The sequence below is a fragment of the Anser brachyrhynchus genome, assembly GCF_964034855.1.
Source record: "Anser brachyrhynchus genome assembly, chromosome: 13".
Classification (NCBI taxonomy): domain Eukaryota; kingdom Metazoa; phylum Chordata; class Aves; order Anseriformes; family Anatidae; genus Anser; species Anser brachyrhynchus.
In genome coordinates, this window is record NC_137708.1 from 6,947,298 (window position 1) to 6,968,294 (window position 20,997).

General features: G+C 52.3%; 2 protein-coding genes across 11 annotated transcripts in view; both read left to right on the top strand.

The window, feature by feature from the left end:
- Positions 1-3,626, top strand: part of ATP11C (ATPase phospholipid transporting 11C (ATP11C blood group)) — a 59,737-nt gene extending 56,111 nt beyond the window's left edge. For all 7 annotated transcript variants that reach the window (XM_080553453.1, XM_080553452.1, XM_080553448.1 and 4 more), the window contains one exon: positions 93-3,626. In XM_080553453.1, coding sequence (XP_080409579.1) covers positions 93-209 — 117 coding nt within the window. In that variant the 3' untranslated portion in view covers positions 210-3,626. The remainder of the gene's footprint in view (positions 1-92) is intronic.
- A 4,179-nt stretch (positions 3,627-7,805) lies between these two features.
- MCF2 (MCF.2 cell line derived transforming sequence) overlaps positions 7,806-20,997 on the top strand; it is a 58,943-nt gene continuing 45,751 nt past the window's right edge. For 2 of the 4 annotated variants that reach the window (XM_080553635.1, XM_080553636.1), the window contains exons 1-3: positions 7,806-7,985; positions 20,016-20,084; positions 20,646-20,760. In XM_080553635.1, the coding sequence (XP_080409761.1) occupies positions 7,871-7,985; positions 20,016-20,084; positions 20,646-20,760 (299 nt within the window). In that variant the 5' untranslated portion in view covers positions 7,806-7,870. Of the gene's footprint in view, positions 7,986-12,932; positions 13,056-13,715; positions 13,850-20,015; positions 20,085-20,645; positions 20,761-20,997 lie in introns of those variants that run through there. The other 2 variants (XM_080553637.1, XM_080553638.1) reach the window with 2 other exon arrangements.

A 20,997-nucleotide genomic window follows, 5' to 3' on the forward strand; every position in this document is an offset into this window, starting at 1 on the left:
TCCCCTCTTTCTAAAAATAACAACGCAAAAAGGTTTATGATCTTGGGAATGTAACAATTGCAACGCGTGTGTTTTCCTTCTGATTTTTGCAGACTGGCCCATTTGATCTGCCTATGTTAGTGTCATACAAACGTATAGAGAATGGCTATGTGAAGACCGAAGATGCTGTTACTAATTCGGCAGAAAGATATCCCCTCAGGATACTTTAAAATGCTCCACACAAACAGTGCATATTGTCATCCTGTAGGAAAAAAAGAAAAAAAAAACACAAGCAAACAAAACCACGTGTTTTTTAACGTAACAGTTCTGTTTAATATTACCAAGTATGTAAGCAGCCATGCTGATGAAGCGGTAGCCAGGCACTGGCCGCGGTACCTGTTTGTCTTTGGTCTTGTTGCTTCCTCCCTCCTCCCCCCACCTCCCCCCCAGAAAAAAAATTATCTGTCAAATCAGAAGACCGTGGTAATTGGAGACTGGGAAAGCATCTTCAGGAATTGTTCTAAAACAGCGTGATCAAAGTGCAGGAGAGAAATGCCTCCCTACGTCACACGGGGGCTTCCTCTCACTGCTGCAGGTCTGCCTGGGAGCAGCAGAGAGTTGCTGAAGTCTCTTGCTTCGCCTGACCAAAGAAGTAGCACGGACTTGAACCCCAGAACAGCCCTGGCCGGCTCCCCGAAGGCGCAGGGGAGAGCCCGCGCCCCCCAGCGCAGAAGCCAGACGCATCCCTGCGAGCATCTTGCCTGGTGCCGCGGGGGCTGCCCCCTCCCGGCGTTGGGTGGCCAGACGCACGTGGCAGAAATACTTGAAAACTCGGGGAAAAATCATCGCTGGCAGCACAGTGTTCAGTCACACGTCCCTCCTCTGGGATGGTTGGAAGCGATCAGTGATCCATAAGCAGCGGCAGCACCCGTGGGGAGAGCGTGGTGCTGGGCGTCCTCCCGTGTTGGCTTGCTCTGCGCTGGTGGGTTTGCTCCTGGTTTTCCCTTGTTTTGGAAATTCACCAGGACTGTTCATGGAGTAAGGAAACTTTCGTGGGGAGGGAAGAACCTTGGAAGCTGAGCTGTGCCGGATTTCCAGCCCAGGTTTGCCCCGGCTCCTGTGGCTGTGCTTGCGTTACTGCAGCGTGCGGCTGGTGAAACGCTTTAAAGGTCTGAGTGACGGCGCAGTCCTTGGCCAGTCCCGGGGACCTGGATGGTGCCTGTGAACTTGCGGGCATAAAACTGCATCTTGAGTTATTTGCACTAAGAAAACAGAAGTTGGTTTTAAAAATAAAAGTACATTAATCTGATTTCATTTTACACTTTATTTGGTTTTCAATTGGCATGTTCTTTTTCAGTCTACCTTTAGCAAGGTAGTGGGAACTTTTCTTTAAGTTGTGCGCAGCAGAGGCAAGATGCCTGACTCTCAGTTTTCTCTGGCACTTCCTATGTGGAAAAAGCAGCTTTTTCATCGTGTCGAGTCATAAGCAGTCACGGAGCACCCTGTGTGCCACCACCCGACGTGCGAAGGTCCTCCCTCATGCTGCCTTCCCCTTGCCCTGTGGGCACAACCTGCGGCCGGAGGCTTGCGCAGAAATACTGTGATACACACTCACATCTACCTTCAGGAGCAATGAGCTCTACGCTGCAGCTGGGTTTTTACCTCCTGCTCTGTCTCTTAGGCTTTGTGTCGCTTCCGTGCAAGGGAACAACAAACTGGGGCTAGATCGAACATTCCCTTCATCAAATTTTGCTAAAGAGTGGACTGTTAATTCTCTGAAGAATCTCTTGCTCTCTGGCTGCAAAATTCATCTTTTTCAAAAAAAAAAATCAAGCAGGATCCAGATAGACTGCAGGCACATCTGGCATATGTGACAAGGACTCTGTGCTGCCCCTACCTGTGTGGGGAGGGGATGGGGATGGAAGGAGCAGAGGGACGGGCAGAGTCCCTGTGGCTGCCCTTGAACCATCCCGCATGGCAGGGGCCTGCGGACAGGACTGCTGTATTATATGCTCTGCACTGGCCTCAACGCAAGTGCTGTCTGTCACCTTGTGAGCAACCGCAGCTCGACTCCTTGCTGCATGCAAGTAAGGAGCTGCGCTTCCAGCATGTGTCCCATGGGCAAAGCTTTTTTTTCTTTTTCCTTTTTCTAGCTCACCTCACGGACCTAGAATTCAACTTGCAGACCCTGCCCGAGTCTCAACTTTAACTGCTAAAATGTGGTGCCTACAGATTGAATATGCGATGAATACAATGAAGATGCGCTCTATACGCCAAATCTAACCTTTCTACCTAAATATACAGTTGCTGACTTGTGTTTACATAACCTTTAAAATGCAGGCGCTGAAACGCGCAATTCCTGTGATTCAAAACCATTCCAAGCCCCAGTTGTCCCAAGCCTGACAACCTGCTTCTCAGTTTTTCTGTTGTATTCTACTTCTAGGGTCAAATTCTGTTCCTGTGAGATTCAGCTGGAGGTCTCGCTGTTGGTGTTAGTGGGAACGGAGCGAAGCTTGCCCTGTATGTGCAATGTGTGACCTGTCTGAATAAAGCCACTGAAACAGGCTGATTGCTGCAGCCTGTGTTAAGCTGAAGCCTTCTAGGAACCAAATCTTTCCCTTCCCCTTTCCAAGTATCCAGTCTCAGTACGGAGCAAGCCATAGCTGTAGCTCTACATTCAACCCCAAGGCATGTATGCTGAAAAGCAGGGTGGTGTTAAAATGAAATGTCAGGAATAGCAGCTCCTTTGGGGAAAAGCAGGTTTTCTTGGGCTTGGCTTTCCAGCTAGCGCGTGGATGTAGTTCCAGCTGTGCTGCTATGGGCCAGAAGAGCTGACCCTCCTTGTTCAGCAGCAGCAGAAGTGAAATTTCTGTTGCTGTGGATGTATCATGAAATCGAGGGGAATGGGACGCACGTGCTGGAGTCACAGAAGGAGAGGAAAGGCAGTGATATTAAGTGTAAGGTATCAGCCGTCAGGCCAGGGAAAGTGGCAGTAATCTGACAGTAATACTGTGATTGTTGTTCACATGCCGTAACACAAGCTGCACTGTTACAGTGCTCGTTGGTGAGCTAAAAGGTCAGTACAGGCTTATCTGTGGGGAAACTTGAAGGAAAAAGGCTGGGGTTTTTCATAGTAATCCACTGAAGTTTAATCACTGTCTAGTGACGCTGAAAGATGAGCAAAGTAATTAAGATTCCCTCTAAAAATGTAATGTGATAATGGAAAAACTCGCCGTATTCATAGCTACTTTTCAAAAAACTAATCCTAATTGTTATGAGAATATTATAAATGACTTGGAATTACATACAGGCTTAAATTTGAATTCGGGTACACACAGTTGAAAAACTTACCTAATACTGCACTATTCATCGAATTTCCCAGCTATGGATTTTTTTAAAACAACATATAGTATATAGAAAGTGTAAATTATATACAGGCAATGAGAAGATACATTTTCAGCTTCTTGCATAAAAGGACTGCAACCTTACATTTTTTTCACTTAAATGCAATTTTATACATTTACGTTGCTTTATATAAAGGAAATTGAATGTGAATGTTACCTTTTATGAATGCAACTTGCTCTTTTTTCATTATGAAAACTTTTGTTTGAAGTAATCAATAAACTTTGGTATGTTGTTCTGATTAATTAGTATTTGTTGTCCGTCTTGTCTCCTTGGATGCTCCTACGCCTGTCTCGCAATGATCTATACGTGGGCATTTACAAGTGGGGCTGGGGGCATTTTCAGTGTGGGGTAGCTGATGCCAGCAAGGCTGTACTGGCATCTCAGCACTAACTCCCAGTGATGCCGGGTAGCATTTGATAAGGCAACACTGGTTCTCATCTTTTTTTTTTCCCAGCAATTTACTAGCCATTCTTCTGGTGACAGCTGCTGCGCATATCTGGCTTCTGTGCTCTTAACCAATTTTCCTGAACAATAATCTGTCAAATTAAGAAAACAAGCCCCATGAATTAAGTGAATAAATTGATTTAACTTTTTAGAAGAGTTAAAATTGGAGCTTTAGCTGACCAGGACATTTAGGGTAAAAAATAAAATGGAGGTCCGTGTGTCCAGCTTCCGTGTATGCATGATTTTTTCTTAATGCTGTGCATTGGTTCTGTGTATCGTGGCTACCTGTACCAAGCTGCCTTATTTTTTTTTTTTTTTTAGTTGAAAGACTGTAAACACAGAAATGAGGCTTATTCTGTGGTTGGTAAGGTGCCTGGAGCTGGTGAAGTACAGGCCACATATTTGCATTGCTGAGACTCCAACGGTGTAATGAAAAGCAAGTCTCTCAGTGCTTGTGTAAGACACAAGAAAAATATATACTTTATTTTTTTAGGACATGTGTCTGATTCAAACTGAAACGTTCATAATGAAAACTGACAGTCAGTTTGATAAATTCAGTTTTGGCTGCTTTAATTTCTTCAGCTCCCATGAGCCGCTGTAGGACAGATGGCTGTGCTATTTAAAACAAACTATAACCTTTAGGAAGAAGCTTGTACTACTGGAAACTAGATACACGCACTGAGACTCTTAATAGCTTATGTGGAGTGATGGTGAAAATCAGCTGAAGGACTGGGGAGGCTTCGAGCTGGCGGTCCCGGCTGACGGGACGCAGCAGTCAGTGTAAGCACTGCGGTTCAGAGCTGCTTCAGAAAGCTCCAGATTAGCACTTAAAACAGCTGTGTGCCACTTCGCGTTCGAAAGGAGAAGCCACGCAGCTTTGTAAGATGGTTTTCAGCAAGGACAGCCCCTTTCTTAGGGGTCAGGCTGCTGACGGGAGGGCAGGTGGGGTGGGGTGGCAGCAGGGACCTCTGCTCGCTGCTAACGTCTCCAGGTGTCTGGAGGTAACCTGCTAAGCTGGAAAACACGCTGTGGCCTGGAGAAAGGGCGTGTGTGCACCTGTGAGTGTGCTTCCATCCAAAAACGGGTTCGAGAAATAAATAAGGTAGGTCTGGCTTAGGCAGAGAAGAAGCGAGAGCAGGAGAGCACGGGGGAGTCCCTTCTGTATTTCACACTGAGGCAGCAGGTGAAATAAATCCCATGCTGACGAAAGCTGTGGCAGGCTCAGCTGGCGTCAGAGGGGCCTGGGTCTCTCCTGGCTGGGGAGGCTCCAAGTGGCATTTAGCTAGCTCAGGTTTTCCAGTTCCCAGCACCACCCTGAGACATTAAATCTGTTCCGTCCCGTTTTGGCCATTGGAGTCGGGGCGTGGAAGACGAGGCGGCTGGGCTCGTGGCTAAGCGTGGGGCTCTGCAGCGCGGGCAGGTCGCGTAGATCAGACGTGTGGGTGAGGAGAGACTCAGCGGAGGAATTGCGTGCACAAAGCTGCTGAGGCTGATGTGGTGGAGCACAGCAAGCGTGCCTGCAGCAGCCTGCCAGATGGTGCGGCAGGAGAAACTGGGATTTGGCCAAGCCAGGGGAATACGTTGCAGCAACTGCCATCTGAAAGGATGAGAGCGGGGCTGGGCAGCAGGGCCCGGAGCTTTGAGATAGGTGCATCCGAAGGACAGAGGTCTGACCTGAGGGTGACAGGTTAGATTACCCTGTTTCACCAGAAGCTTTTTTTTGAAGAAGAGACTAGGAGGCTAGATGGGCTCTTGGCCACCCAGGGCTGAAGGTGGCTGAGGCATGCTTCTCAGGGCGTATGGGGAAGCCTCTAAGCAGGCGACTTTTCCAAGCGGAGCTGGGGCCGGAGCAACTGCGGCCGGACGCATTGCCCGGCCCTTGCTTTCTGCACAGCCACGCCACGGGGTGTGCGAGCAGCAGCTTTCAGGAGGGGCAGAAGTACAACCTATGGTTTACTCCAAATTAGAATAAAAATAGAGGCTGGGGAGAAATAGCTGATAAGTTTATTCAGAACAATCTCAAAAAGAGATCATATCACCATGAGGACTCACGCCTGTGGTTGCCTAAAACTAAGCATACCTGCTTGACTAAGCAGACACTTTTGAAAGGCAATTTCTAAAAAACAAATAAGGGTACCACTCCCAACAAAAACTGCCTTTATGTGAAACAATGCTGTTGTTTTTTTTTGTTGTTGTTGTTTTGGTTTGTTTTGTTTTTCCCCAGCATCTGAACTGGAATTAATGAAATAAGTGGGAATTCTCCCTACACCTCCCAAAAATTGGGGGATAAGGAAGAGCACCCGCACGGAATAAAACTCTGCCAGGATTTCCTTTTGATGAGAGCTCCCCCTCTCCAAAGGGGTCTTTCCTTCACACACAGCCATGTACGTGCTGCTCGGAGTGATGAATGTTGTTATGAGGTCTGGGGAGGAAAATCCTTGAAAAAGAAACACCAGTGTTTCTGGCTGTCATTGTTTCCTTTTTATCTTCTCCTTGTTCCCTCTGTCTCAGCTTATTGTTCCCGGGACAGGCTGAGAGAGCTGGGGTTGAAGAGAAGGCTGCGGGCAGACCTTGTAGGAGCCTAGGAGGGCCTACAGGAAGGCTGGGGAGGGACTCTGTCAGGGAGTGCAGTGAAAGGACAAGGAGTAAAGGCTTTAAACTAGAAGAGGGGAGATTTAGATTAGATATTAGGAAGAAAACGTTTGCTGTGAGGGTGGTGAGGCCCTGGCACCGGCTGCCCAGAGAAGCTGTGGGTGCCCCGTCCCTGGGAGCGTTCAAGGCCAGGTTGCACGGAGGGCGCCCAGGTGCAGTGGGGGGTGTCCCTGCCCGTGGCAGGGGGTTGGAACTGGGTGGGCTCGGAGGCCCCTTCCAACCCAAACCACCTGCGGTTCTGCGATTCGTGCGGACAGGCCTCAGTTCTGCACGAGCTGTTGCAGTTTGAGGAAAACGGCATTTCTGCGGTAAGAATAAAAGAGGAATGCAGCACGTCTGTCATACCGTGCCTGTAGCCTGGCACACGGCTGTTTTATAACCACGTTTAGTGCTGTGCACATGAGCTGTTTTTTTCTTGATGAGTAACTGCACATGAACTCTCCTCCCTCTTGCACAGGACATGCTTTATGGCCAAAGAGAAAACTGTTCAGACTGTGAAGCTAGCGAGAATCTGCTGCGTGACAGACAAGGAGCACTGACTGAATGGGCAGTTTTTCCTTGAAAAATTCTGTATCAGTGCAAGAAGGGACAAGGCCTACCAAAATATGGTGTTTTTCACATTACCATTGTTAGGCCTTGGGTCCTAAATTAATAGCCCTGACTGCTGAAGTGTTGGAAAAAGGCTGCTATTATAGTAAGGAGCATAATTAAAAGGTTGTTTTGGAAAAACAGGAACATCCACTTCTCTGTGCTGGCTTCCTGGGCAGCTCTGGCTGCTGCTGAGAATGAGCTGGCATCGTTTGAACCTCAGCATCGGGGAGCTGAGGAGTGATGGGTCAGGCCGGCCTTGGCTGAGGTCTGGCCAGCTTTGGCCATGGCATAGTTTAGCACAGTTCTCAGATACTGTTCAAGGAATTCGCTAGAATACTTCTTGCAGAGGATTAAAACACTTTTTTTTTTTTTTTTGGGGGGGGGGGGGTTGTGTCAAGTGAAAACCCGACGTATGGTTTTGTAAATGCCACCAGGCAACGCAGCAGGAATGTAATTTAGGAGCTATGGCCGGAGGGACTGCGCTCGGCCTGCCCGCGCTGCTGGGTGAACTCGGGGCCACAGCACCCCTGGCCCGAGCAGGTCCCCACAGGGGCTTCAGGGCCTGCAGCCCCCCGTTGGTGCCCGGGCCGGGGGAGGAACCCGGCGGCGGCCCGGGCGCCCCTCGCCGCGGGGCAGCGGGCGGGAGCCGCCGCCTCAGCCGGGCGCGGGCAGCGGGGGGGGGGCGGGCGCGGGGCGGGCGGAGGCGGCTCCCCCCTTTCCCCGGCCCCGCCTCGGCGGCGGCGGCGGCACGGGCCCGGGGCGGCGGAGCGCGGCCGGCGGCGGAGCGCTGCCGCGGGGCATGGCCCTGGCCCCGGCCCCGGCCGGCCCCCCGCCGGGGGGCACCTCGGCGGGGGAGATGGAGCGCTACTACTGCCTGCTGCGGGCCGCCGCGCTGCTGGAGGCCGCCGCCGCCGGTGAGTCCCCTCAGCGGGGCCCGGGAGGGGGGCACGGGGAAGGGCCCCCGGGGGGGGGGGGGGTGCCGGTGACCCGGGTCTCCGGGACGGCGGGCCGGGGCCGGGGCGGGGGGAGCCCGCTGCTCCCTGCCGGTGCCCGCCGGTGCCCGCCGGCCGTGCGGGGCGGCTCTGGGGCCGTGCCGTGCCGTGCGGGCTCGGTGGCCCCGCGGGCCGGGGGTCCCGGGGGCTTCCCCTCGGCGTTGCCCCCCCCCGCCGGTCTGTGCGCGGGGCTGCGCGGGGCTGCTCAGCCCGGGGGCCCTACGGCAGCCGGGGGCGCTGGGGCCGGGCGGCGGAGCCCACAGGTGCCCAACTTCCCACCTCGCCGAACTCGCGGGCCGGCCTCGGGCTGCGGAGCCGGCGTGCGAGGGCTGCGCGGGCTGAGCTCCCCCTGCCTGGGAAGCCGCCGGTGGGGTTTGTAGCGCGATCCCTCTTGAGGGCTCTGGGCACTTTATTTTTTTTTTTTTTTTATTTCGGATGGGTTGCATTAGCGGTGTGGAATGGCCTCGTTTTTGTTTTTTTTTTTTTTAATGGAGAGGCTGTTTCACACTGTGCTGCAGACATCCCCTTTTTTTGTTATCGGAAAACGGCGCTCCAAACGAACCCAAAGCAAGGAGAGCGGTTTTGGTAAGCAATAGGGCGTTTGCCGGCGGTTGCCCCCTTCTCACGTTTCCCGTGGCTAAAGCTAAAGAAGCCTTCCCTGCAAAGCTGCGTGTCAGCCCGATGCCTGCGACGTGCCCTTTCCTAGTTTCCAAAGTAGAAAAGCAGTGGGTGTGTGCGAAGCGTGCGTGGCTGTCAGACAGCCCCTCTCCCTTCTCCCTGGCTCGTACAGCACCACCTAATCGCGGCCGTGCTGGGGATGCCCAGAGCTGCGCCGGTGTTGCTGTGGTTATGTGGCTGCGCACCCTTAGTGCAGCGCGCCGATGAGAAGCGAATGCGATCCGATCTGCTGCCCCGGGGCTGCCAGCTGCTCCTGTGCCTCAACAGTGTTCCCTTTGATGGACAATGATCTGCTCATAAACTGTTCGGAGCCTCGACTTTTTCTTCTTGTTGTTGTTATTTTGTGCGTTTGTGGGGAGAACTGGTTGTTTTTTTTTTTTTGCAGCGAGGCCCTTAATAACCTGGGGAAGGTGGTGGCATCCCGGGTGACTCCGTGGCCACCAGAGGATGCACACCTTGTCGGAAGGCGAAGGTGCTCCTTATTCCTTATTAGCTCACAGCTGGCAGCGCGCTTGGAGCCGCGCCAGGCGCAAGAAAGACACACTGACCCAAAAAGGCTTGCAGTCTCAATCCCCGTTTCCTTGACCTCTTTGCAAAACACGTCTCAGGGAGCGGGAGGAATTTATCGGGGGGGGGGGGAAGTTGCAGGTGCAGGCTTATCAGAGCATCACCTGCTTCTGGGATGCTGCTGCCCCGTGCCCACGGCCGCAGCGCCTGGGCACTTCCCGGCAGGGGCCGTACGCTGCCTGCCCACCGTACGCTGCCTGCCCGCCGTGCCCGCGCTGGCCTCGCCGTTCATCCGCACCTGCAAATGGAGTAGGGAGGTGCGGAAAGAGGTGGACATGGTCAGGCAGCAAAGGATGCTGCTCGAATGTGCGTGGTTTAAAAAAATAATAATAAAAACCCTGTTCTTCCTTGCACTGGCATCAGAACAGGGATGGGGACGCCGATGGTGAGCGTGTGTTAGGAGAGATGTTATGGAAAAGGGGCGAAACCAGGCACCGGGTTTCTCGTGAGCGTGAGCCTTGTCTTCTAACCCCTCTTGGCAGATGACCTTTGTGTAATGCTCGCACGAAATCAAAATATCTCCACAGAAGCACAAAGGCACGCTTGTGTGGTTATAGCTGCGGGGTCTGGACACATGATTTGGGATATACATAGATTCTTAAAATGAAACAAAAAAACTGAGTAAGGTTCTCCAAATCTTGACCTAATAAATAGGTTTTCTCCTTCATCACTGATTCTGAGCGTTCAGCCCGATCTGGGGTCATGCTTTAGCAGTTTCTCTTCGCACATCAGTACTGGAAACTTGCTGGGTGTTTCCAGTACAAGGTGATTTTTCCCCTGTATTTGCCTCACAGTGAGATTTACGCCTCTATACATTCCAAGACTTTTATAGCTACTCCGACCTTCAAAAAGGCTTGGACTCCCTCGGAGAGGCTCAGCACCAGGGGACCGGCGCCCTCCGAGAGCTGCACGCTGTTGTGGTCCGAGCCTGTGCAGGTGCTGCGGCCGCGGGGGGACCCCAGGGGAATAGTAGCGGGGGAGCGTCGCTAGTACGTGGGACGCGCTTCCTCTTCAGAAGTCACACTTGCTACAACTGCAGTTTAATCGTTTATCATTCATTTACGGTGACAAAAGCGAAGCGACAGCAGGGCTGTGTGGGAGGGAAGGAACTGAAGTGTAAAATACGGTGGGGGGAAAGAAAGTCTTCCAAAACGCTGGCTTTGCCAGGGAGCTGCAGGATGCTTAGGGACGCGTCGCTTCCCCGGAGCTCCTGGGGACGGGGTCACGCAGGAGCACGGAGCTCGGACGTCGCCGCCACGGGACTTGGAGCGGGGCCCAGCTGTTGGTTGTGGCAAGCGGGGCTGGTGGGGCAGTGTGGGAGCCAGAAGTCAAGCGAGTGCCCTCGGCCTCCTGCTGCGAGCAGGCAGCCTCGTGCTGACGCGTGTCGCGGCGAAGGTGGTCGCTTCGGCGCGCGTGGCGGTCGCAGCTCGGCTCCCACGCCGCTCCTCTCCCTGTTTGCTCGGCTGCCGAAGCCTCAGTCGCCTCCTCTGACAGCTTCCCCGGCGCGGCCAAATTGAAGGCCGTTGCAAATTGGGGGGCAGAGGAGCAGGAGTGGGAGGACCGGCGTGCAGATTGCCGTGTCGTGGTGGAAGCGGCGGGGTGGGGCTGCCCCCGGCTCCCGAGCCCCTTTTCTCCCGGGCGATGCTAGGCTCGGTTTTGCAGCGCGGCTGAGTCAGGAGCTCTGGCTGACGGCAGCTCCCGGGGCAGAGTTGTAGCTCCCTGGGAAGCTGCGCTGGCTGAGCCACCTGCAAGGTGCAATTATCCATCTGTGCTGCCTGGACGTCTGTCCGAGGGCTGGGTGCTGTGAGCCAGGCGGCGAGCGCTGGCTGCGTCCTCCCCACCTCCGTTCCCATGCCACTGGCTTCTTCCTGCCCCAGGAAAGCAGCTGGCTGGATTCGGATATGTGCTTTTGCTCATCGGTGGAAGGACAAAAGGGTGTGTTTTCATTTTCGGCTCAGGAAAATTGTTTGTAGTTTCCTCAACTTTGCAGCGGACTTTTCCAGGTTCTGCCACTGTGGGAACCTGGCTGTGCAATTTAGTTTCCTGGCTACGTGGGCAGTGAAAGGAAGTAAATTGTTCCAGTGACTTCAGCGAGCTTAAATCCAGGTTTCTAGGCAGGTGTCCTTGGGCCCAAGGATTTACTGCAATTACACGTGCGATGAGTTACTTTGTGCACGAGGCTGGAATTTGGCCGGGAAAAAGCAACACTTCAGTGGCACTGAATGATGATGTGAAAGCTATTGACGTGTGCGTGCTTTTATTTGGCTCGGCAGCAGCCTGCTTTTAAAGTCTTTTGCGCTGAAAGTGATCTGCTTTGGAGGCTGGTGGCACTGGCTGGGAAGGTGCATCCTGGTGGCGGATGCTGAGCACACACCTTGCTGCGCACTGCTGGCAAGCACGCCGCAGAGCTGATGTGCAAAACACCTGCATGCACGTCCCGGAGCCTCCCAGAAGGAAGAAAGGACTGAAAGTGGGAATAGCAGAGAATTAAAAGTACATCGAGGCTCGTAAGTATTAGGAATTCAAGAAACTAGATTTTTCTCAACTCCCACACTGAGTTTGAATCCACGCGGGTGGGCGTTGAGAAACTTTTATTACATTTCTTGCGATAGATGCAAATTCGTGGATAGTTGAGCTGGCTTTTATCCTTCCCAATTTTTGCTTAGTTAGGGGTGGTATGAGGAGCAGACTGCCTGCTCGGATGCGAGCAGATCAGAGCATCCAGTATTCCGTTCCTCGCGTTAGGAGATGAGCCGCAGCGATAACAGCAGATAGTTGGTAAGCCTTGCTGGCGCTGAGTTTTCTCTAGGCTAGGCTTTTTCTGAGCGAAGCTCCTGCGGTTTGCCCGCTGTCACCTCTAGGCTGGAGGAGACTCACCCACGAGAAACCCCTTGGTCCCCAGCGTGCGGGGGTGCCCCGAGCCTTTCAGGGTCCCCGGAGCAGCCTCCTCCTTGCTGGCAGCACGGCTCGACCTCAGCCCCCAGCAGCATCTCTGGTCACTCTGGCTCCCAAAATCGTATCAGAGGACAGCGTTCCCGTGGGTGCCAGGTCCCGAGGTAGCTGCACCTCGCCCGAGAGCCTCGGATGGCTGCAGCCTGTCCTCAAAGCGACGGCCGTGGTCAGCAGGAATGGGGTTCTGCTGGTTTCCGACGTTAATGAGCGGCTGTAGTCGGGCCGTGTGGGTGTCCGGGTGGACGGCGTCCCCTGCCAGAGGGCTGCCCAGGGCTCGGTGGTGCGGGACCCTTGGTGCTGCTCTGCACAGGGTGGCCCGCACACGGTGCCGTCCGATCCTGTGCGGCCGAGCACCTCCTCTTGCAAGGTGATGATTCAGCTCCTCCCGTAAGGATCAGCTGCGGGGACATTCCTCGTGGGTCGGCATGCTGGTCCACAAGCCTCGGCTGTGCTGTCTTCATATTATCTCCCTATTTGTTACCTTTATTTCTTTCCCAGCGTTTTCTTTTACATTTTTACACTTATCATCAGTCTGTATAAACCTCAGCCTTTTGAAAAGGTCATTCTAGTTCTACAGAAGCTTTTTTTCTTTCTTTTTTTTTTTTTTTTTGCGCTGTATGGTTTCTTAGATACCGGTAACTGCAGATGCTTCCAGGTTTGGGTGACGGGGATCTGTGCCTGAGCTGAAGCATCGTGTGCAGAGAAACCCCGGAAGGCCCTGGAGAAGAAGCGCGGCCACCAGGTCAGAAGAGAGGACCATCTGGTGCCGTATCCTGCCTCCCACACTCTGCCGGGGTGGGTGCTTAGGGAAAGATAAAGGAACAAACTTGCAAACGGAGCAAGCCTTTCCTTAAAAAAAATCCTCCCCAGTCTGGCAAAAGATAATTTAAGGCATCCTTGAAGCAGACATGGTGACCAAGGCATCCCACGCAGCAGTGCACTAACCCTCCTGGGGCTTTGTAAGGCTTTGTGAATCCCTGGGCGGTTTTGTCGTGCTCCTGCCAGATGTCACTGCCTCGGCTCCCCACCTGTGAAATGAGACAAGACTTCTGGTGAGGTCCGTCCCGTCTGCCACCCCGCGGGCTCGGAAGCAAGTGTCTCGCCCCGTAGCGCCACGGCAGCGCCCCGCCAGCTCTGCGCCGTCCCCGCTGCTGGTGCTGGGCATGCGGCGGTGTGGCTCCTTCCTCCGTCAAACCCGTGGGAGCCACGTGGATCGAGAAGCTCTCCGGGGATTAGTTGCCGGCAAATTGTTTTTGAAAGGGTTTTTTTTTTTTAGAAGGGGTTTTGCAAGAGTGTCTGCTGCATCAGGGTTTTGCCGGGAGGTTCACGTGTGACGTGGAAGTTTGCCACCGATAGCCTTATCAACAGGACTGGCCGAGGAGATGAATCCGCCACACCTCACAGAAAAACAGGCATTGAAAAATCTTACCGAACTGCGAATCTTTCCCTCCAGACGACAGTCTGGTTTCGACTGGCCCTTGCCCAGGGACGCGGATGCTCCCGTGGTGCCCACGGCTGCTGCAGGACACGAGCTGTCCCCACGCAGGGAGTTCGTGCTGCCGGACAGCGGGGCTTGCAGCAGTCAAAGGGTATTGAAGCCTTCTGCCATAAGTATTTGAACGGGTCTTTTGGGTCTCTTGCTTGGCAAGGGGAGTGGCTGCACCGCTTGGAAACTGCTGGATGCGTGTGGTTTCAGCACGGCAGCAGAAACTGCTGTACTCCCAGCTACGTGACGAGAGGTGGATTTGGTCCACGAGGCTCCCCGTTACAGCAACGGTGCCGCGACTGCGCAACGCTCACCCCCAGCAGCTTCCCTGGAAGAGCATACGTGTGTCAGGGCAGGTCATGAGAGCAGCTGGACGTGTTCTGCTGCTTACAAAGCTGTGCTCTCTTAGAATTGACCAGGGGTTACGTACATAGCTAATGCAAAGTGTCTTTGGTTACTTGCAAACGCGGGAGAGGACCACAGCGGTTCCCACACCTTGCGGAGTCAGCTCTCTAAGTTCCTTTTGCATCTGAGTTTCTGGGCTGTGGACAGGAGGAAATTTGATGCGGGCTCTGCTTTATTGCAGGGTATTCATCGCATGGGGAAGAGTTTCCCACAGGTCTCAACCTGTGGTCAGGCAGTTACCTCGGGAATAAAGGTGTAATTCCGGCATCCGGCTGCGAAGCTGCACGTGCTCTGCAGCTCCGAGGCCTTTGGTGGAACTGAGTGGAAACGTGTCTTGCTAGCAGGCCCCTCGGGTCTTTTACCCTGTGAATTTTGGAGGCCGCTGCTGTATGACCCACAAGCCCTGTGGGCCTGCTTGCCACAGACCTGGTTACCGGAGGAGAATGGTGCCTTGGCCTCTGGTCCCAAGGGAGGAGGCGGCAATGGCTGGTGGAATTCACGTCCGACCCCAAGAGCTTCGGCTCTCTGATGTACCCAGAAGCCGGTCCCATGGGCTGTGGACAAGTTTTCCTACCTAGATGCCCAGGTTATCCCAAAGCCATCCCGCACCTGGGCTGTTTGAAACACTCGCCCGCTGATGCCGGTTTTTGCATGGACACGAGCTCCTACATCAGCCGGCAGGATGGGGGCTGCAGCCTTTCCATTCCCGGCGCCAGCCACGCTTGTGACCCTTTGGCAGCACCGAGTGTTGCTGGTGTGTGGCCACGGCCTGCCTGCTCCTGTCCGCAAACGAGGAACTGGAGCGGGGGGAGACACGATTTACTCCCAGCTACTGAAGAATTTCATCTCAAAACCAGGAAGGAGCCTCGGGACCTTGGCTGTCGGTCCCCTGCTCAGACCAGGTCCTGCAAATAAGCCTTTTGTAACTACAACGGGCCTTGTGTTCCGAGGAGTACAATGTCCTATTCTTCGATATATGTTCTTTAGCAGAGACATTGTGCAGAACAGCACGGGCAGAGCCACCAGCTTCACGGCGGCTGGCCCGCGGCCAGGAGCCTTGGCTGCCGGCTGCGTTGGGCTCAGCCTCGCGCAGGTGCTGCTCCTCGGGGGGGGGGACGGTGGCGGTTGGGATCCTTCTCCGGGTGTAAGCCGGCTGGGGAAGCTGCCGGGAGAACTCCTCGTGCAAAGCGTCCTGTTCACGGTAGGGCAGTTTGCAAACAGGATGAAGTGGTATTCTTTTTTTCTAGTAACTCCCTCTACCTTGCCTTCTGGACGTGATGTGCTGGTGGGAAGAACGGCGATGGTTCTTGGTCGTGTGTTGGACTGAATTCAAGGTCTTTTCAAATTATTCCGTGAGAAAGCCGAGAGCGGCTCAGCAGCTTGCTGCTGGGGCGATGGAGGCTCGGGTTTCCTGCAGCAAAGTGAGGCTCTGTCCACTGCTGTGCCTTGGATTTTTTTCCGTTCTTCCTGATGGAGCTCTTAGCTTTTGCAGATGGTTATATTTCAAGTGAAACGTCTGCTTATCCAGAGTGAGTGCCCTGAGCGACGGGCTGCAGGCTTGCTCCTTTTGAGTGCTTCTTTATAGCTACGAAGTGGGGTAAAACAATCCGGACTGAGGTAGAGGGGCAAATTGCAGGCTGGTGCGTTGGTCTTTCTGCCTGGGTGTAGGACTGTGTTTCAGTTCTTTGCCCCAGTGAATATTTAATTTTGCTAAGTGGAGAAAATTCAACGGGAAAAGCTGAAAGGGCGTTCGTTGCGTTGCATTGCTCAATACTTGGGGTGCTTTGCCGTAAGGGATTTCTGTTCCGACTCCTGTGCAAAGCAGATGAGACAAGGGTGACTTAATCCTCGCGCCCCAGCTGAGCTGGCGCTCTGTCGGCTGTCCCGGGAGGCTCATGGCGATGCTGGCCGTGGAGAAGCTGTTCCCATGTCAGCCAGGAGAAACCCAGCTCATCGCTGCTTCCCGTGCACGGTACCTTCCTGCCGATGCTTTATGCAGGTCTGCGTTACAGGTGGTGTTAGCCTCAGAGAAAAATTTGAAGCCGGTGGATGTTACTGCAGCGGGGTGTCCCGCGTCAGATGCAGGCTGATGGCCCCAGTTAACCTAGAAAGTCACCGCGGGGTATGGAAGTAGGTTACAAATGTGCTCATCTACAGGCTCCCTTGACACCAAATAACCGCTTCTTTGGGTGCAGACGTCCAAATGGACAAAAAGCAGAGAACAAGCCGGTCATGGAGAAGCTCAACGTGATCCTTTACGCTTTTTTTTGGCGCGGTTCGGTTTTGTTTCCTAGGCTACGGCAGCAACCCTCAAATGGAAAGCTATTATTCTTCATTCACAACAAAGCCGTCTCCAAGTGTATTTTATAGCTGCAAACAATATTTGGCCGGCGTTGTAAAGTGTAAGGCACTATTACATCAACTTGGCAGATGTGTTGCACAGCTGCTGCTGGCAGATGCAGCGAGCCTGCGAAGTTTAGAATAGAAAGGAAAGCAATGGTTACCAGAGAGCAAAGCACTTCAGGGTTTGATTGAGTCTCTCGGCTGCTGCGTTCTGTGAGTGAGCCTGGAGTCAGCCGATAGCCGTGCTCTCTCCGACCGTCACTGCAGACCTCCGCCGTACGCAAGCACGCCTCTGTGCTCAAATCGCCTCGAAAGGGAAAACCTCTAAGAACAAGCATCGGCCTTACGCCTGCAGTCTGTGCGCTGGCCGCGAGGTGCTGTGCTACGGAGAGGACCCGGCAAAACCTTCTGGTCAGCGTAAACCCAGTGATGGGGACAGGACAGAGTCAGCAGGTTCCCCGCTGAGCCCACGCTAGTTTTCCTCCAGAGGGCAGAGAGCTCTGCATTTCCCCCTTGTCTTCTCCCTGCTTGGCTTCACCCATCCCCTGAAGCTCCGTGTCACGGTGACGATGTGCTCTGCAGAGGAGCCTTTCAGTTGTGTGCCTCTGAACGTAGTAGTTGCAGCAGCATTTTATAAATACCCGCCTTAGAGCCTATATAAAAAATGTGATTACACTGTCACGGCCATTTATTACCCAGGAGCTGTTTGTTTCACTAAGACCCTAAAACCCGAGGTCGCACCAGCTGTGCAGGTGTAGTTTGTGAAGTGCTCTGGGGTACAGTAATGCGAGGGGTTCAGGCAGGATTTGGTAACGGCGCTGCTCTGTCCTGCCGTAACCGATGAACACAAAGCCTCTTCTTGAGAGAAACAAGCGGACTTGCATGAAACCTTGACGTCTTCCACCTCGTGTGGGCTGGCTGAGCTGTTCATAGCCACTGCTCAGCAGTACCCTGCGGTTTTGTCTGTACCGTCAATTAAGAAATCACCGGTTCGCTAATGAACATCAACTGAAGCCTTGTTTGAGAGGCAGGTATCTTTGTTGCCCCGCTGCCTTTCACCGCTCTTTTTCCAGAGATGAATATTTGATGACGAAGGTCGCTCTTTTGTATAGGATCGTAACATCCAATTGACGTCTTGTAGGCGCAGCAACATGCTCACGATCCCGATGCCAGCACTTGCTTTTCCTTAATGTTTGTCCAGGAAGTTGAATTTGATGACAAACGCAGACCGAGCGCAGGGACGAATTGGCCAAGGAGAGGCTCCAGCGAGAACACAATCGGCCTGCTGTGCTCCGACCTTACCGAAGGGCAGTGCTCCCGCTCCTCTGGCCTGCGGTGAAGCCTCCTGCCCGCGGGAGACGGGGAGGGTTTGTCAGGGAAATGCTCCCCGAGCCTTCGCTGCCTGAAGCAAAGTACTCCTGCCTAGTTCTTCCTCAAACGGGTTATTTTGGGTGCTCAGCTTGAGACTGCCCGCAAGGGCCTGATTTTTCTGAAGGTGCCGAGTGCCCCCTTCCAAAAATGCGGTCCCTTGAAAAGCAAGAAACTCATTGTGAGGATGCTGTAGGAATCTGGGTCTCCACCTCCATGCTGAAGTAAAGGATGAAGCCGCCTGTGGACAAAGAATGTTTGGGAGCGAAGTCCTCGCTGGAAACCACGGCGCCCAAAGTGCTCACCCCTGAGCGCGGTACAGCCCCCGTCCTACGATGCTTTGCACGTCAAAACCAAAACTGCTCCGTGCATCGACCTCCTTTTTCCAACCTCTTTACTGGACGCCTGTTAATAAGCCAGCATTGCCCTTCCGTGTCACTGCAGAACAGCAGACAAAAGCGGCATTATTGTAAACTTCGAACTGCCTTCGGTTTTACTGTTGTGCACGCGAGTGACGTGCGGGCATTGTATTACCGGGCAAAACTTTGCCCAGCTTCCCCATGGCTGCATCTTCAGGAAAGTGAACACGAGGTGTGGTCCGCAGGGGTGAGCGGGGTGAGCTGGCTTTAGGGAAAGGCTTTGCTGAGCTGGAAGCGTACACGTTGCTGCTGAACAGCCCCACTCCTCCTTGATGTTGTGAGGACAAACGTGTGCGCACAGCCTTGGGGCTTCTGTCTTCTGTTTTCAAAGACCGACGTGTTTATTATTACATATTCCATGTGTTGGAGCTTATTAACTTATTCATGTGATTTTTATCAGTTAGAAGGTTTTGACATGGAAAACAAATTAACAAATACAGAAGAAAGCCATCACCCCTGTTTTTCCTCCAGTTAGGTGAGGCAGTTAGTTAAGGGAGAACTGTTTGAAGTGTCCTTGCGGAACAAACTTCCTCCTTACCAAGACCAGTTCCGAGGCCTGTTAAAATCAAGAACGTTGCTGCGAATGCCAGTCCTTAATGAACAGCAATAATATTGTTATCTACAAGAGTAGAAATACCAGTGCGCGCGTAAAAGGAGAGCAGCAGGTGGCTGGTGTGGATGGCAGAAGGCAGAGCACCGTGCGCTTGGGGGCCGTCGTGGTGCGGCTAACGAAACGCTTGAAAAACCCTCAGATAAAGTATAAGTGACCAGAAAGCTTTTGGGAAAAAGTAAAATAGAATAAATATTGATTCCGGTGAAGTGTTCTGAAGTATTCGCTTGTGTGATTTAGAACAGCCAACAGATTGCTCCCTAGGACTGACTCCGTAAAACAATCAGTGTTTAAAATGTAATTATCAGAAAGCAAAATGACCTTAATCTGTATAGATGTGTTTCAAAACATCTATTTGCAGGAACAAGGATGTTTAATTTTTAGCTGTGGTTCCATTTATAGATAATCTAGAATAATGTCCACCAGCTATAAGCTCCCATTGTGTTTAGTGAGTCTGCTTTATGTTTGCTTCTCCCAGTGAAAGGTAAAATTATATATATTGTTCTGATGTGCATCATTGCCACTGAAATGGTAACAGTGTGCTAAATATGGTATTAAAACAGCCTCTCCCATTATTTAATTAAAAAGAAATCTAATAGTGAGCATAAGAACAACAGCCTTTCCAGTGCGTGTGGCCCCAGGCCAGCTGAAAACAGCCGGGCTGATTTCAGAAGCTTATTTACTCAGAATTAAAGACAATCCAAAAACCCAAATTTGTTCGCAGCGCAGCAGTCCTGGCTGTTGCTGTTCCCAGCAGAAAGCTCAGCCCATTATACTGCCAAGGCTGGAAAGCACTGAAGGAGTTTGCAAAATGGGGGCAAAATTTGTAACTGCAAAATATAAAAATTGTATTGGATATACACGGGTGAGGGGAGAAGGCTCAAGCTCCCCAGCAGTTCTCCCTGAGTACACCTACACATTTACTAATGACTTAGGGCATTTGCCCTGTTAGAGTCAATAGCAACACTGGAGAGCTGTATGTTCTTTGTTACTTATCTTTCACAGATAGTTCAGGGGAGGTGCGTTGGGTTTGAGTCCCACCTTTGAGTTAATACATTGCTAAATGTGTTTGCTTTGGAGTTTTGCTTCCTTTTTGACTGCTGCTTTATTTTTTTGTTTTCCAGAAACTGCAATACCCATCTGTGCAAAGGACATCAGTGATGATTTGATGAAACAGTTTGCTTTTCTTTCTGGTGTGTACGATGAACTTTTCCATGTTCTCTCTCTATGTGGTAATTAAATACTCCAGATGAACTGTTTGGCAAAACGATACTGCATACGGGATGTTATCCATCAAGTAGTCTCCATTGCCACTAGAAATGTTGTTAATAAAACATTGGGGTGGTTTGAAAGAGCATATTAAATTTCTCTCTCAAGCCATGCTGTAAAATATTCTTACCTTCAGAACACTCAACGCATTAACAATCATTTTGCTATGAAATGTGTAAGTTCAGTAATAGCTTGTTTGGATTTTCCTTGGGACTTCCTTTCTTTCTCATGTAAAGTATGCTCAGTTAATAAAGGAAATACCTGCTACCAGATAGTTTTGCTTCTGCCACCTGTGTATGTGTGTTGTGCTTGAAATCAGTGCCAGAATCTGACCTATTTTGGCTTGTCTGGTGGTGTAAAAAGCCTCTGTAAAAAGGACAGGCTAATGGCTGTTGGGGTGGTTTTTGACCTGAATTATGCACCTGGGTGTTGGTGCTGCCCTCCTAGAAAACACATCCAAGGAAGCATTCTTGTCTTCATTCCAGGTGGCCGAGGGAAGGATAAGGCTTGGATTATCACCTTCCCCGACAACTCTCGGTTCAACGACGTGCCCGAGGAGACTGTAACTAAAGTCTTAACGTACCTAACGTCAGTCCCAAGGTATGTGGCTCCCTTCTCGCTCTCACCTGTGATGGGCAGTGTCGGTCCGACCAGGGTCGGGCATGGGATCTTCAGTGCAACACCGTGCATGAGGGCGAGGGATGTCTTCAGCTCCCAGAGCGAGGGAGAAGACAAGCAATTAATTGCAAGTTCTTGAAGTGTCCAGGTGTGATATTTAATGTGTCGGTATCTGCAGAGCCAAAATGGACATCATCCCTATTACTTTTCAGCCTGCAT